The sequence below is a fragment of the Hippopotamus amphibius genome, chromosome 4, assembly GCF_030028045.1.
Source record: "Hippopotamus amphibius kiboko isolate mHipAmp2 chromosome 4, mHipAmp2.hap2, whole genome shotgun sequence".
In the NCBI taxonomy this organism is placed as follows: domain Eukaryota; kingdom Metazoa; phylum Chordata; class Mammalia; order Artiodactyla; family Hippopotamidae; genus Hippopotamus; species Hippopotamus amphibius.
In genome coordinates, this window is record NC_080189.1 from 136,667,042 (window position 1) to 136,682,741 (window position 15,700).

The 15,700-nt window shown below is 51.9% G+C and overlaps 1 protein-coding gene and 1 pseudogene across 1 annotated transcript; both read right to left on the reverse strand.

The window, feature by feature from the left end:
- Positions 1-15,700, reverse strand: part of LOC130851953 (GDNF family receptor alpha-2-like) — a 95,990-nt pseudogene that overhangs the window by 40,442 nt on the left and 39,848 nt on the right.
- Positions 12,671-13,228, reverse strand: LOC130851531 (GTPase KRas-like). The gene has a single exon (XM_057732002.1). The coding sequence runs from the start codon at positions 13,226-13,228 to the stop codon at positions 12,671-12,673; it is 558 nt and encodes a 185-aa protein (XP_057587985.1).

Sequence of the window (15,700 nt, forward strand, 5' to 3'; positions counted from 1 at the left end):
TAGGTTTCAAATATTATCCCACCACTAACCAGCTGTGTGACCTCGGGTATGTCACCTAAAACCCCTGGGCTAATGTCCTATGTATAAAACAAGAATCTCAACAGCTCATGGTGTGAAAATTCATTGAAACAGGCAGAGTCTAATAGTGCAGTACTTGGTAATCAGTAGATGGTTAGTAAAGGGTAACCAGTCCATTTCTCTGGGATCCCCATGGTACCTAGTGCAACCCTGTGACAGAGCAGGTGTCTGACACTTGCAAGGTGATGCCTAGGGAATGAATCACAGGAAGCTAGCCCTCATCAGCTCTTCCTGCCTCGCGGGTCCGGGTCCACAGGGAGGAACTTGTATTCCCCGTCCCTGGTCCCCAGCCTGTCATGTCCCACCCCGCCTCTGGCATCAGATACTCTAAGTCCTTGGCCTGCCCCAGCTCCATCGCCCCAGCGGCAGAGCTGCATCCCCCTACCTGGACAGACGTGCAGGTGGTGATGACACTGGGCCCCTGGCTGGTGCTGTCCCTGAGGTCATCTGGCAAAGAAGGCATCTTCTCTACCCAAGGGGCCTGCGTGGCCTGAAATGAGGGGTTTTTAGGGGACAGGTTCACATCTGTGCCATTGCCAAAGGCCTGGATGGCGTTCCCCGTGGGGTAAGAGAGCAGGGAGACACAGAGAAATCAGGGGCCCCTCCATCACTCTGCCCCTGCATCCCAAACTTGACCTTCCCTGTGACAGCCCAGAGCTGGGGGCAGGGAGGATCTGGTCTAGACTAATTCGCTGAAGCTCCCTTTCAGATACCTACCAAGGTCTCATACCGAGAGAAGAAGAGAGTCGGAGGGAAGTTGAAAAAGAGAAACCTGAAAAAAGAAAAGGTACTGGATGAAGAATGAAGAACAACCGAAGAGGAGAACTGGGGCATCGGGAGCCGGGAGGGAAGAGCAGGCAGTGCCCAGGGCGGCAAGCTCGCCTTCTCTGTAGCATTCAGTGCCGCAGACCATTCCTTACCCACCACCACATTCTGAAGGCCCCCCTGACGCAGTCCCCCTCCCCAGGTGGCCTCACCCACCCCCACTCAGTCAGCAATACTAATTCACTCAGGAGGAACTAAAGGGACCTCTTGGACAAAACTCTGCCCCAAGCCAAGAGCCTACAGGAAGCTCCACCTCCAAGTCCCAAGTGCGCTTCAAGTTCATCATGTTGCCACCTGAACTAGGCACCACTCCCTCCACTGTAACACTGCCTCCCCCTGCGTTTCCAGTCCTGAAAGTGCCATCTCTCTCCACCCAAGTCACCTAAGTCAGAAACCTGCGTCAGCCAGGACATTTCCCTAACCACCTGTTGCTATCAACCAAGCCCACCTCTGAGAGATCTCTCTACCCATCTCTCCCCTCCACCCCACTCCACCCCCTCTCTAGTCACTGCTCTGGACCAGTGGGGGCTCTCCTCTCCCGAGAACACCTACAACAACCTCTAGCGGACTCTGTATTGGGTCACCTGTGAAAACCACATCCCTACCTCCACCTCCTTCACCCCAGAAGTAGAGCGTGAGCCTTTTGAAATCGGATCTGACCACACCACCACCTGCTGGTACTCCTTCAGCAACCCGCATACCACCTCCACCACCTGCAGGACCCTAAGATCCAAATGCCTTCAGGTCTGCAAGGCCCCTCAGAAGGAGGACTCTCTCCACCTGTCCACATAACCCCAGGCAGCCGCTTGCAGTGTGGTGAGGCTAAGTGCTCTGTGGTTCCTGAAATCCACCTCTGCCCAGGGTAGACTGGCAGGCCCTACCTACCCTTTCAGTTGACCAGGGCCCAGTGATCCCTGAATGGGTCAGCCTCTGCGCAGCCTTCAGAGCCCCCCTCCTCCAGGCTCACCCAGGCAGCCCCGCCCTGGGCTCCTGCAGACCCCTCTTGCAAATCTCCACCCCAGCATGGTTCCCCTGTACTGTGATAGCCGTGACCCCCTGATGGTGCACCTCTTTCAGTAGGTGAGCTGCTCAATGACAAGCACCATGACTTCCATCTCTAACCCCCCAGTACTGTCAGAAAGGCAGGATGGACAGATGGATGGAAGGAAGAAAAGAGGGCAGGAAAGGGGGAGGAGATCTCCAGGGGTGTGTGGATAGTGAGAACGACCAGGCAGACAGAGCTTGTGGGGCTGACCCTTCTGTCTCTCTAGTCTTCAGATTAGAAGTCTGAGGAAACTCCAGTTCCAAGGGGAAATCGATCCTTAAGCGGAGAAGTGACAGATGCTGAGATCCTCACCACAGGGCTGTGCCCAAAGGAACTTGGCTGAAACTGTCAGGATAACAGACCAGCAACCTTCGGCCTTGACTTGACAAAGAGTCAAGGGCTCCAGTGGCCTCGAGAGAGCTCCGGGATGCATCTCCAAGAGCACAAAACCCACGGTCTCCAGTGGCAACTCCCCTCCTGGAGAAGCCCTGCAGGAATCACGGCCACCACACCGGGAAGGAGGGAAGTGCTGGGCAGAGCTCCGGGGGCCCCCGGGATAGGAGCGGCGGGAGGAGGGGGGAGCTCCTGGCTGGGGAGGACCCGGCAGGACTCATGGAGGCACGGGGTCTCGGTGAAGTCCCTCAGGATGTTCTCACACTCCCCTTCCACGTTTCCGCTCCCACGACAACTGCACCAGGGGGACACCACGGTGCCATTGGGGCTGGAGTCCACGTAGCTGGGTGTTATAGCGAACCCTGGGCAGGGAGACAGGGAGGCAAAGGAGAGAGGAACAGTAAAGCTTCCCCTCGGGCCCCCAGACCCCAGGCACATCAGAGAAGAGGCATGGGACACCCCCTCCCTCCCACCTGCTCCACAAACACATCCCAGCTCACAGTCCAAACCACAGGGGTCGGCAGCAGGGCACAGCATAGAGGACAGACCAGGATGGCAGAGGGTACTGAGAAGCCCCCTTGCAGACCACCGCCCTCGCTTTCTCCTTTGTCAACAAGCAAAGCGTGTGTCCTCAAGTCAGGGAGACTAAGGCTCACTCCTGCGTTTGGATCCCTGTGCCAACGCTGACCCGTGGGATGGGATGACCCTGTGCAAGTTCCTCAGCTTCCCCAAGCCTCAGTTTTCCCATCACTAAAATGGAGCCCCAACCCCTGCCCAGTAATTGCTGCTCTGAAAAAAAGACAGTCATATAAACCGCTTTGCGCCGAACCTAGAATGCTGCACAATGAGTGTTACCCTCTCTTCTTTTGGAAGCCTCCTAGGGCCCCTGGGGCCTTATGCCCCTTGAAAAAGCTCCAGCTCCCATCACAGCAGAGAAGGGCGAGCTCAGGCTGTCCACCCGCTGGCCCGGAGCCGGGTCTCAGTCCCAAACTGAGCCTGGGAAGCCGGGAGCCACTGAGAGCCAGGGCGGGGTCTGCTTACCGATCATGCGAGCTTAGGAGCCCAGACGCGCCTGGTAGTTGTCAGCGGGGCAGCTGGTGAGCGTCTGGTAGGAGGCGTGACCGTTGGCGTGGAAGCCCTCCAGCTGGGACCTGGTAGCCAGAGAAGACCGATCGGAAATAGGAGGTTAGTCTGGCTGCCCCACCGCCTCCTCCTGGGCAGAGGGGCTCCTCCGCAGCCTCCTGGGGCGGGAGGAAGCCAGGACACAGGGTGGAGGAAGATGGAGAGGAGGGGGAGGGGGAAACAAGCTATGAGGGGCTTCAGGCTCGGAGCTCCCCGAGGACAGGACTTCCTGGCTTTCCAGGCACCCAGGTGAGGCAAGGCCCCCTCTGAGTGGATCTCTCAGCCAGAGAACCACAGAGGGAACCTGGCTGGGTTTTGCAAGAATGCCTGGGACCCAGGCAGGAAGGCCAGGCTCTGCTTCCTGCTCAGCCACACCCCTGGCTGACCTTTCCCAAGTCCTTCAACACATCGCTATTGCCACCCACAGAATGGGTACGATAATCCCTGCCCAGCCACCTTATAGGATCCTTTTGGGAGATCAAAGGGACCAGCCCCCAGGGAAGTTAAAAAGAGGCCCCCTAAGGCAAGACATCCTCTGGGCATTCCTGACCCATCTCTTCTGCCTCAGAGCCGAGCAAGTTCTCCGCTGTTGTCTCTCCACCAGCTTCCGCACCCCGCAAAGCTGAATCAGCCTTTTCTTCCCTGGTGATGTAACCTGTAATCACCTGTTCCTCTCTGCCAGTGCAGATAAAGCTGCTCTGTAACCACCTGCACACAGCTCTGTGCTCCCCCACTTGACCGTGAGCAGCCTGAAGGCAGCCCCTGTCTGACCTGGTCTGTTCCCAGCCCCCAGCACGTGGATGTGCAGGTCACAGGGAGCCCAGGGCACGCAAGTCTACCCTGCACGGCAATTCCCAGTCCTTCTTCCTCCAGCCCTAGCTCCCTGGGCCCAGGCTGTTACCATCAGTCAGCCTGGGCCACCACCTCCCTTCCCACCCACCATGGCTTCCTGTAGGCCAGCACCCTTTGCCACGCGGTCCTCACCATCATATGCTGAGTGTCTCACAGCAGCTGCAGGTAGCAAGTACCAAGGTCTTGTGCACTAGTGTTTTCCTGCTGATGGGCACACAGTAGGACCTCAACAATATGGGCTCGGTGAGAACACCATGGTAGCCACAGGAGGGACCAGAACCCAGGTCATCAGCCTCCCTGCGCATGCTCTGTCCGCACCGTGAGGTACCTCACAAAGCCATCCAAGGTCACCCCGAATTCAGCTCCCCTGCTTCTCCACTGGAAGTCTGTCCATATCAGGAAGGGGCAGGGAGGGAGAAAGACAAGAAGCTGAGAGGCCAGGGCTGCCTAAGAGGAATGCCCTCAATGCAGACGGCTACTTGGGTTCCACCTGGTTTGCCTGGAGGTCCCACGGTCCTAGGAGAGGGGGCGGTTAAGAGAGGGAGGAAGCTCTTCAGAGCGATTTGACTCCAAAGGATCTTCAAGTGTCCTGGGATCCCGGCAGCCCGCATAGGCTGCAAGGTGTAGGGGGTGGAAGATGAGCTCCCAGCTGAGAGCAAGGGGGCGGGGTCTCACTTCATCTCCACCCCGAACTCACTGCAAGACTGCAGAGGTGTCCTTACTTCTCGGGGACTCATTTTCTTTATTTATCCAATGAATAAAAAGGATTTTCACAGTCGGGAAGATGAAAAAGTCCTGGAGACAGATGGTGGTGATGGTTGCACAACAATGGGAGTGCATTTAAGGCCACTGAGCTGCTCACTTAACTACGGTGAAAATGGTCAATGTGACGTTGTGTATGATTGACCACAATAAAAACGTGACTTAAGAAGAGATCCTTTGACATCCACCTTTTATCATGTAATCCTCACGAAAACTCTGCCAAGATCTGTCAAGCAGCTGTTATCACCATCCCTCTTCACAGAGGAGGAAGCGGAGCCTCAGAGAAGCTGAGTAAGTTGCATGGGACCCCAGAGCTTCTGAGCATGGAGCCTGAACTCCAGCCCAGAACCCCAGCAACAAGGGCTGCCCCTTCCGACAGGTCCCTCGCCCTCATCCTGCTCCTCTGTAAAGTATTTTGTCCTCAGCAGCAAAAGAGAAGGAAATCTGCAGTGTCTCTGTCCTCCGTTCTGCCCACAAATCATACCCTCTATCTCCTCAGCATGTAGTCCCCGAAGCAGGGAAAAGCAGCATTTCCAACCAAGCCCACAGCCCCTGCACAATAAGACTTGGTCTTGAACGGCCAGATTGGCGTCTGGCCTGCTTCACGAACCAGCAAATGAATGACGGTCAGTGAGGAGTCGTCCCTGCCCAGACCCCAGACCTCCAGAGACCTGTCAGGAGGCCGGGAGGGGACACAGACTTTAAGAGGTAAAGGGGATCTGGAGGCCAACAAACCAGAATCTCTAAGAAGGTATCATGGGTTGAATTCTGCCACCCAAAGAGCTAGGTAGGTCTTCATCCTTGGTACCTATGAATGTGACCTTACTCAGAAATAAGCTCTTTGCAGATGTAACCGAGATGAGGTCACAGTGGATTAGGGTGGGCCCTCCATCCAATGTCTGGTGTCCTTATAAGAAGAAGAGAAAAGACACAGACACACAGTGAGAATGCACTGAAGACCAGAACAAGGTAGCACTTGGAGTGATGTGCCTACAAGCCCAGGAACGCCAAGGACTGCCGGCAACACCAGAAGCTAAGAGAAAGGCATGAACGGATTCTCCCTTCAAGCCTTCACAGGGAGCACCCTCCTGCCAACACTTGATTTTGGACTTCTGGCCTCCAGAACTGTGAAAAAAATCAGTTTCTGTCTTAAGCCACCCAGTCTGTAGCACTCTCTTACAGCAGCCACAAGAAATGAATACAGCACCTTCAAAGACTTGTTTGCTTTGGCCACATGTCTCTCTCCAGAGGGAGCCAAGGGGATGTGGTCAGGCCCAGCAGTGAGGAGGACTGCAGCTGGGCAGCCTGAAGCAACATCTGAGCTCTTGCAGGATATGGGGCCACGAGATTACAAGCAGAGACGCGAGGTACCATCTCCTCCCCACTAAAGAGATGTTCACATTGCATCTCTTAACCAAAATATGGAAGTCCATTCTAATGCCATTTGATCACACAGACAGCACAACCCCCTCTACCACCTCCTGTCAGTCACTGCTCACTGTCAGTCCTGCCCGTGAAGCCCTTTCTGCCCCACCAGCCACGTGGACGTCTGCATCTGTATTCCAGCAACACACAGAGTCTGGACCAGTCAACTTCATAATTAACTGCATACAGACTTACTGATATTGCCCTGTTTGTCCTCTACCTCTGGAACACACATTCCCAGAGTGGCAGACTGTATTGATTTCTTCACCCATAGCCTCGAAACTACTTTGGGCAGGAAGGAAATAGTAGATATCCATTCATCTTTTCTCCAAATACGTACTGAGCCCCTACCATGTGACTGACAGACTAAGGATGGGAATGGCATGTGTGTCTGTGCGATGTCAGGAAAGAAACCCCAGCATATGGGGCCAGGGTGAGTGCCCACCAGGCCCCAGGTCAGGGCTCCATAGAGGTTAATGCCGGCTCACCATCCCAGAGGAGCATGCCACCCACCACAGCACACCTGAGAGCCCAGCTCTGCCCTCCTGGCAGCGCCGCACCCCACCCTGCACTCGGGGCCTCACCTCTCTTCTGCAAGACTGGTTCTCCAATCGCTGACATTGGGAACCTTGAGGATCTTGCTGGCCTCACCATCCATGAGGCTTCTCAGAATACCACTGGGCCCTAGGACTTCCCTGGTGGCACGGTGGTTAAGAATCTGCCTGCCAATGCAGGGGACATGGGTTCGAGCCCTGGTCTGGGAAGATCTCACATGCTGCGGAGCAACTAAGCCCATGTGCCACAACTACTGAGCCTGTGCTCTAGAGCCTGTGCTCTACAACAAGAGAAGCCAACGCAATGAGAAGCTCGAGCACTGCAACAAAGAAGAGACCCCGCTCTCCGCAACTAGAGAAAGCCTGCATGGAGCAACGAAGACCCAACACAGCCAAATAAAGTAAAAAAAAAAAAAAAAATAAAGTTGAAAATAATAAAAAAAAATTACTGGGCCCCAAGCTAGAGACAGAGTGAATGGGTGAAAATGGGAGTATGACGCCCTCAGAGAGAGACAAGGTCCCATGGGGGGGGCGGGTAAAGGAAGTCACGGAAGGTGAAATAGTTTCAACACCAGGCACAGTGGGCTGGTGGGACCCCTCAGTGAGGAGGGAGGGCAGATCTGCAGCTGGGAGAGGAGGGGGAAGCTGTCACACTGCAATGCTCAGTCTACTGCTCGCCCGCTGTGTGACCTTTGACAGGCCTATTGTGTCTCTGTTCTCCGTGTCCCCAGTTATCCAACAGGGTGTGCTGTGCCTGTCTATCTCTCTCACAGGGTTCATGGCAGAGCTGGGGCACAGCGAGGAGGCACCATCCTTACCTTTCATCTCTACCCAGAAGTCCCCGTCCCCAGCACTGTGCTGCCATGGAAAACAGGGAATAGCTTTCCCTGTGTCTGATGTAGAGAAAAATACCTGTTCACCCCGCCAAGGTGGATCTGGGCCCCACACAAGGCAATGTGAGCCTCTCGGGGAGAGACCGTGCCCTTTCTCTCCCCACCAGGCTCAGAGTCCCCTGCTGGACCGAGGGGGACAATGGCCACCCTGCCCCACGTCACCCTCCATGCCACACTGAGGACACAGGAGGGGCAGCACAGGCCCCTTTTCCAGGTCTTGTGTGACCACCAGGGAAGGGCCACCTCTCTCCTCTGAGGCTCCAGCCTACTTCCTTCACAGCACCCCCATGGCTCTCTTCGGAGCACAGGGAGTGAGGAAAGGGCACAGAGGGGAAGGGTGGAGGGAAAGGAAGCGTCCAGGCCTTCTGTTGTTCCATTTCTCTGGCCTCAGCATCCAGGCAGCCTTGGCAAGCAGAGTGACACTGGGGCCATTGAGGAGGATGCTGCGTCCAAGTCTCCAGGAGGCCTTTGATGGCTGAGGTTCCTTCCACCCCTCAAGACACACCCAAGGCCATGGCCGCCGGCTCCCTGCACCAGCATCTGAGACCAGCAGTGTCCATTTCCTTCAAGCCCATGACACCCTCAGCTGCAGCCATGAGTGAATCAGCCCAGTCCCAGTAGGTACAGTCTCCAAAGCAAATGTTTTCCTTTTCTTAATACGAGGCAAGCCAGCTGGTGATCTCAGGCCAGATGCCACTTGTCCCTGCAGACGCCAGGAGGTCCCTGGTCTCTTGCACCCCATTCTCAATTCCAAGAACAGCTTCGTCCTAGACCAGCCCCATCGCTTCTCAGATTTCTGCCTTGAAGAGCCCCCATAGGAGAGATGGCATAAAAGAAAAGCAGGAGAGAAAGAGAGACAGACCGACAAAGAAAAAAACAGAAAGCCAGAAAGAACCAACAAGGAACTCAAGACAAGTTCACCTCGACGAGATGGAGCGAAGCCTGCCAGATGAGCCTGGGGCAGCAGGCGATCCGTCCCAAACACACAACCCTCTTTGGGCTCATTTCATCAGCAGCTATAGCCTATTCAATCTCGGGAAAGCGGTAGGAGAGGCAGAGGGAGACCCTTGACCCCCACTTTGATTAAACAGTCGCCAGATTAAATGGAGGACGTCCAGTTATTTTGAATTTCAGGTAAACAATGAATATTTTTTTTAGTATAAGTACATCCCATGCAATATCGGGGATATACTTACACCAGACAGGTTTTCAGTGTTTATCCGGAATTCAAGTGTAACTGGGTAGCCTGTATTTTTATTAGATCTGGCAACCCTATTTGATGGGCAGATATTGTTGCAGAAATCGGTCTGTTGAGAAACCAAGCACTACACTCGGAGGGCTGGAGAACTCAGATTCATTAAGCCTGCGACACCAGATGAGCTAACGCTCCAAAGTTCTGGGCCCCGAGCTCAGGGTGAGCTTTACTTTTACAGTGCACATGTTTACAGAGCATGGAAGTTTCCAAACAGAAACTTAGAAGAGCAGGTGCAGAACATTCCATTTTTTAGCAAAACATCTTAAAGTTACACTGAATGGTTAGGTCATCCTGTTTTTCTGTTTGTCTTGGCATAGCAAGCATATTTCACAAAAGCAGATGCATGGAGTTGTTTTTAGCTGAGTGTAAATTTCTAACTTTCCTCTTCAATCCCCTCTCTTGATGCCCCTTAAATTTTATAAGGCATCAACTTCTTGATCTTCTAAGCCCAGGGGATGATAACCTCTTAGGGCTAGGAGACGTGTAGTGGCCCTCCTACCCGCAGTGGCCTCAGCCAGGCTGGAAACTACCCTCATGAATAAGGGCAAGAGGCAAGGTAAAAGGAGACAGGTCCCAAGGAGGAGTAGAACTATTTCCACAAGCGTTTTGCATCCCCCTAGGTAAGAAAACCAACCCCCGAATAGCTCTCCAGGATTCCATCCCTTCCAAGTCTGCAATGGGACATGAGCTATTTTAGTCATCTTGTCGGTTATTTCTTCTATAACCTTGCCCTTATCATCCATCTGTAGGCAGCAGTTACTGACATTGAACTGCCCACAGATGCCCGCCTCTGCAGCCAGTAAGTAATCTAGGGTCAGGCGATTCTGATAAATAGCATGACACATCTGGGTTTGTTGTCCTGTCAACAAATTAAGAGCCTTGGCTGTTTCATTAGTAATGATTTCAGCCACTGCCTGGAGGCGGATAATTCTGTTAAGCATGTAAATTGGGGTTCGGTAGCCCCAGGACTCATCTTCTGCCCAAGTGGCTGGCCCATAATATTGGATTATGCGTTCAGGAGGCCACTCATCATCTTTCCAGTTTCCAATCTGTAGAGACCTGCGCTTCCTGGGGAGGCCTCTGCCTTCATAAACTGGGACCCCTAATGATTCACCTTGGGCTAAGGGAAGTAGGAAAAAGGGGGGGCGAATCGTCCCCAGTATGCATGCCCCTGACCAATTGGCTGGCAGGACTGAATATACGTTAGCCCCACAAATTCAATATAATCCTTGTGGAGCAGGTCACTGGCCTTCAGTGGACAAGTCATTCCAACTGGTCTTTAAATTGGGGAAGTATGCTAGAGGGTGAGGATTTGCTCTGTACAGTTTGGGCTTCCCCACCAGTCCGAAGGATGAGTAGTTGTATTATAGTGTTTTTGGACTAGGCAAGTGAGGTTTCCTACTGGAATACTGAATAATGGGCCCCACCGTGCCAGGCAATTCCTGCAGATTATGAAAGTCTTTAAATACCAAATCCTGACTCTGGTTGTCTTGAATACCCCTGAGTTGTTGAAGGATCTCTGGGGATTTAATTCTTTAGCTCCCCAGGGCCACTGGTCTCCCATATTAGTTCCAACACACACATAGCAAGAAGTAATCATCAATGTCTGGGCTATGGTTTCTGCTAGGGCTGCGAATAGGTTTTTAGTTCTGACTGAAATGGGTGCAGGACCACTTTCTATCTCTTCATAAAAAGAATGGAAGAGCTTGTGTGTAGAAGCCCAGAGTGGAACAGAAATACTCCGGAAACTCCACACACCTCCTGGGTCAATACCCTGCCCATTGACATAAATACCGATTTTTAGACCATTTTTCCATTTGGAGTCTCCAGGGTTGAAAGTAGGGAAATTGACAGGATTACACATCCCTCGTTTGCAATGGGGGGCAACAGTTTCTTTTTGAAGGAGAGCTATCTTGCTTTGACTCTCCCAGGTTGCCCATGGGACACAACTCCAGGAAGGGCAACCAGAGCAGGTGGATGGGGCTGGGGCCTGTTCACACATATATTTGTCATTGAGTCTATACTCTTGTTCCCATGACAAGCCCCCACATTTTATAGTTGTCCAGGGGTTTCCTGTTAATAGCAGCACACACATCAAAGTGTACCTACACCGGACGTCCTAGATTTGTAATTTGTGTCCGATTGATCAGAAGCCCTCCTTCTTGGTGCCAAACCTCTAGACAATTCTCGCTGGGGGGTAATTGGGGTTCAAAACAGATATATTGGCCTGCTTGCTGACAAATAGAATAGGTCGTTTTGTTATGTACACAGGTTTCTTGGACCTCCCCTTGGCACGAGAAATGTATATAACCTGATCTAGTCATGCAGATGCATGGAGTACGAGGGGCCGATTTTGCTTTCCAATGTACTACAGCTCAGTAGGGTATAAATCGCAACTACACAAAACATTTGATCCCACTTAATAATTCCATTACCTTTGGGTAGATTATAGCCAACATGACCCCTTGTGTTTAACCTATAGATAACATCAAGGCCAGTGGTGCAACCAGTCCCAACGAGGCAGGGTGTCATCACAGCCCTGACTCTCAGATGTCTGCTGTCATATTTCTCAAGCTTCTGCCATACATAGACCAGTCAGCCCTGGAGTGACTGGAGCAGGGCTGGAGATCTCAGACGGGACTCGGCTGTCTTCATAGGAAGACCCGAAGCGGCTGGTTCAGATAAGCTTTGGCAGTCAAAGTCCCTCACCCTTCTAGAGGTGCTGCTCTCTTCACCTGGGTGTGGTGGATCTACAGGGTGACTCCTGTAACTTTAACAGCAGCAGGGGTTGCCAGGACGACCGTATGAGGGCCAGTCCAAAGTGGCTGAAGTGGTCCCTTCCTCCAATCTTTTACCCATACCTCATCTCCTGGCTGATAGGGATGAACCCAATTGCCCAAGGGAATGGGAGTCCTTTCTAAGGTTTCTCGAGTAATACGGTGGAAGACCTTGCCCAGGGGCCTGGAGGTGTCAAGACATCTCCAGGTCTGCTAGTTGCTGGGGTCTTCCTTGAGCTTCCCTATCCCTGGAGGAGTTCTCCCATACAAGATCTCAACTGAAGTTAAAATTAGTAATTAATCCATATATGTGACAAGATAAAACATAGAAGAGGGATGATTTGAAAGCCTCTTTAATTTGTTTCACACTACAGTTCACAATTGGTAAGAAAAGTAGGAAGTAATCAGCTGCATGCACCAAAAACCCCAAGACAGAAATCTCAGGTGTTCAGTTGCTTTTTCACAAGCAATGCTAGTTCAAAAACCAAAACTCAGGGAATACTGGCACTCAGAGGAAAAAAAAGTTTCCACTGTTGTTTTAAAATAAGCATTCAAGATAAAAGCTAACAGTATGGATGGAGCAGAAAGAAAGTTATGTAATGCTAAAACAAATGCTAATAATTTAGTGTAATGTACAAAAATTACCACTTTTACTTAAGTATGCCTTATGAACAAAGTACAAACTGTATTTACATAATTATACACTTTGTCTTTGACTTCTTTTTACCATCTTGGCTCATCTTTTCTTTATGTTTTCGGATTTCTCGAACTAACGTATAGAAGGCATCGTCAACACCCTGTCCTGTCTTTGCTGATGTTTCAACAAAAGGAATTCCATAACTTCTTGCTAAGTCCTGAGCCTGTTTTCTGTCTACTGTTCTAGAAGGCAAATCACATTTATTTCCTACTAGAACCATAGGTACATCATCAGACTCTTTAACTCTCTTTATTTGTTCTCTATAATGGTGAATATCTTCAAATGATTTAGTATTATTTATGGCAAATACACAAAGAAAGCCCTCCCCAGTCCTCATGTACTGGTCCCTCATTGCACTGTACTCCTCTTGACCTGCTGTGTCGAGAATATCCAAGAGACAGGTTTCTCCGTCAATGACTACTTGTTTCCTGTAGGAATCCTCTATCGTAGGATCATATTCATCCACAAAGTGATTGTGAGTTAGCTGTATTGTCAAGGCACTCTTGCCTACGGTGGCAGCTCCAACTACTACAAGTTTATATTCAGTCATTTTCAGCAGGCCTTCGTCCTAGAGATGTGAGATGCAGTGGAGAAGGTGGTACCCGAGGCAGCCAAGTGCTGGGAAGGGAGGAAGAGGTGCTGGAGTGAAGGGAGAGAGTGGGAGAGGGAAGGATGGCAAGGGATAGGGGAGGCTGGAGTGCAGCGGGAGGGGCCTCGTCTTAGGGCCTAATAACCCAGGTAGTGCTGATGTCACTACTCCTGGAAAGCCCAGTATTCCCAGACAGCCCGAGTACGTGCCTCCTTGATGATGGCCCTGATCATTAAATGCCTCAGAGAGACAGGGCTGAAAGGAGGCTTTTTTTTTTTTGGAATGGGGTTTGCAGAGGAATAACTTCAGGTGGGACTCCGGATGGGGTCTGGGGTGATTGACTCTTTTGTGGACACTGAGCAGACAGAGGGAGCAAATATGCATACTCTTTGCCTAAGTGAAGAGCCTGAAATCCCTGGGGAATCAGGGGATTAGGAAGGAAAGGTGACACAGGAAGGCAGCCTCGTAATGTGTATCCCAAAGTTTACAAGAACACATCAGAGTGTGCTGCTCTGCACAGAGTGGTCCAGAGGACCAAGAGGGAGGGAGGCACAGATCTGTCTGGCAAATGGGACAATTCTTTCAGAGAAAACCTAATTTCTCAATAAGTTGGCTCAAAGAGTCAGCTGATGGAGGGGGAGAGTGAGCCGTAAAATTTTAAGAAAACAATCGTGGCAGAGGGCCCTAGGGCAATAGGACCGTTTGGACATACACAATTGCTAAATCAAATCAGGAATCAATTGTCTCTCCCCCATCTATCCCGCCCTGTGTCGGTGTTGCAGAAACAAAGAAGGGTGGGTGCCCCCTCAGAAGAGGAGACCATTCAGGTGCCCGCCTGGCTGCATCCCCATGGGGAACTTAGGTGCCTCTTAGCTTTGGTGGGTGGTATAGAGTCCCGACTTGAATCTGACTCGCAGGGAGGGCCTGGGTCCCACAGAGACAGACACTGCCCTGAGCTGTATGAGGTCACCATGGAACCGCAGGTTAGGGCCCTCTCAGACTCCGAAGCCACAAAGGCCGTGAAGCCACACAATCGCCCTGGAACGAGGACGAACCAGGGTGCTCACTCACACACACATTCACACCAGAGTTTATCACAGAGCCTCCCCTCTCTGTGAAGGCCTCTAACTGCTGGGTACCTTCCCCCCGGCGAAGGCCCCTAGCTGGTGGGACCCTTCCCCCCCGGGAAGGCCCCTAACTGGTGGGCACCTTCCCTCCCTGGGTGGGCTCCTCCCCACTCTGGGAAGGTCCCTAACTGGTGGGTGCCTCCCCGCTCTGGGAAGGTCCCTAACTGGTGGTCTCCTTACTGAAGACCATAGGAGGTGATCAAGTTCCTCTTCTGTCCGGAGATGGGACCTAACTGGTTTCAGTGCCCAGGGCCTTACGTGATTCTGTGGCCGCTCCTAGTGAGTTGGTTCGTCCCTCCACTGAGTCTGGTCGGGGCCCAGTCTTCCAGAAAGTCAGAGCGCTGGTCTGAAAGAGAACCCAGAATACCGCCAGGTGGCGCGTCTCCTCGTTAGTCTCGGAGCTCCTTCACTCCAACTAGGCCGAGCTACCGGTCCAGCGGCCCAAGGGGCCGGCGTGGTTGTAATCTCACTGGGGCCTCCAGAAATGTTGCAGAAATTGGTCTGTCAAGAAACCAAGCACCGGGCTTCCTAGGTGGCGCAGTGGTTAAGAATCCGCTTGCCAATGCAGAGGACATGGGTTCGATCCCTGCTCCAGGAAGATCCCACATGCCACTAAGCCCGTGTGCCCAAAAAAAAAAAAAAAAAAAAAAAAAAAGAAACCAAGCACCACACTTGCAGGGTTGGAGAACTCAGGTTCATTAAGCCAGTGGGACCAGATGAGCTAATGCTCCACAGTTCTGGGCCCCGAACTCAAGGTGAGCTTTACTTTCATAGTGCAGATGTTTACAGAGCATGGAAGTATCCAAACAGAAACTTACAAGAACAGGTGCAAAACTTTCAATTTTTTAGCAAACCATCTTAAAGTTACACTGAACTGTTAGGTCATCCTGTTTTTCTGTTTTTCTCAGCACAGCAACCATCTCTCACAAAAGCAAAACAAGCATGGAGTTGTTTTCAGCTGAGTGTAAATTTCTAACTTTCCTCTTCAATATGTTCCCAAAAGGAAAAAAGCGGCAAAGCTGGAAGTGCAAAGGTCAACCCACACACGCAGAATCATCCAGAATTGGGGGTGGGGGATGGGAAAGGGTGGACTGCCTAGAGCTCAGTGGTTCTCAAAGTGTGCTCCACAGACCCACAGCATCAGTGTCAAACTAGATATTTGCTAGAAATGTAAATTTTCCAGATCCCACCCCAAATATGACAGATCTGAAATCCAGGGAAAGGGCCCAGCAATCTGCACTTCAACCAGCCCTCCAGGTGATTCTGATGCAGGTAAAAGTTTGGGGATATGGCAAATCTGCACAAG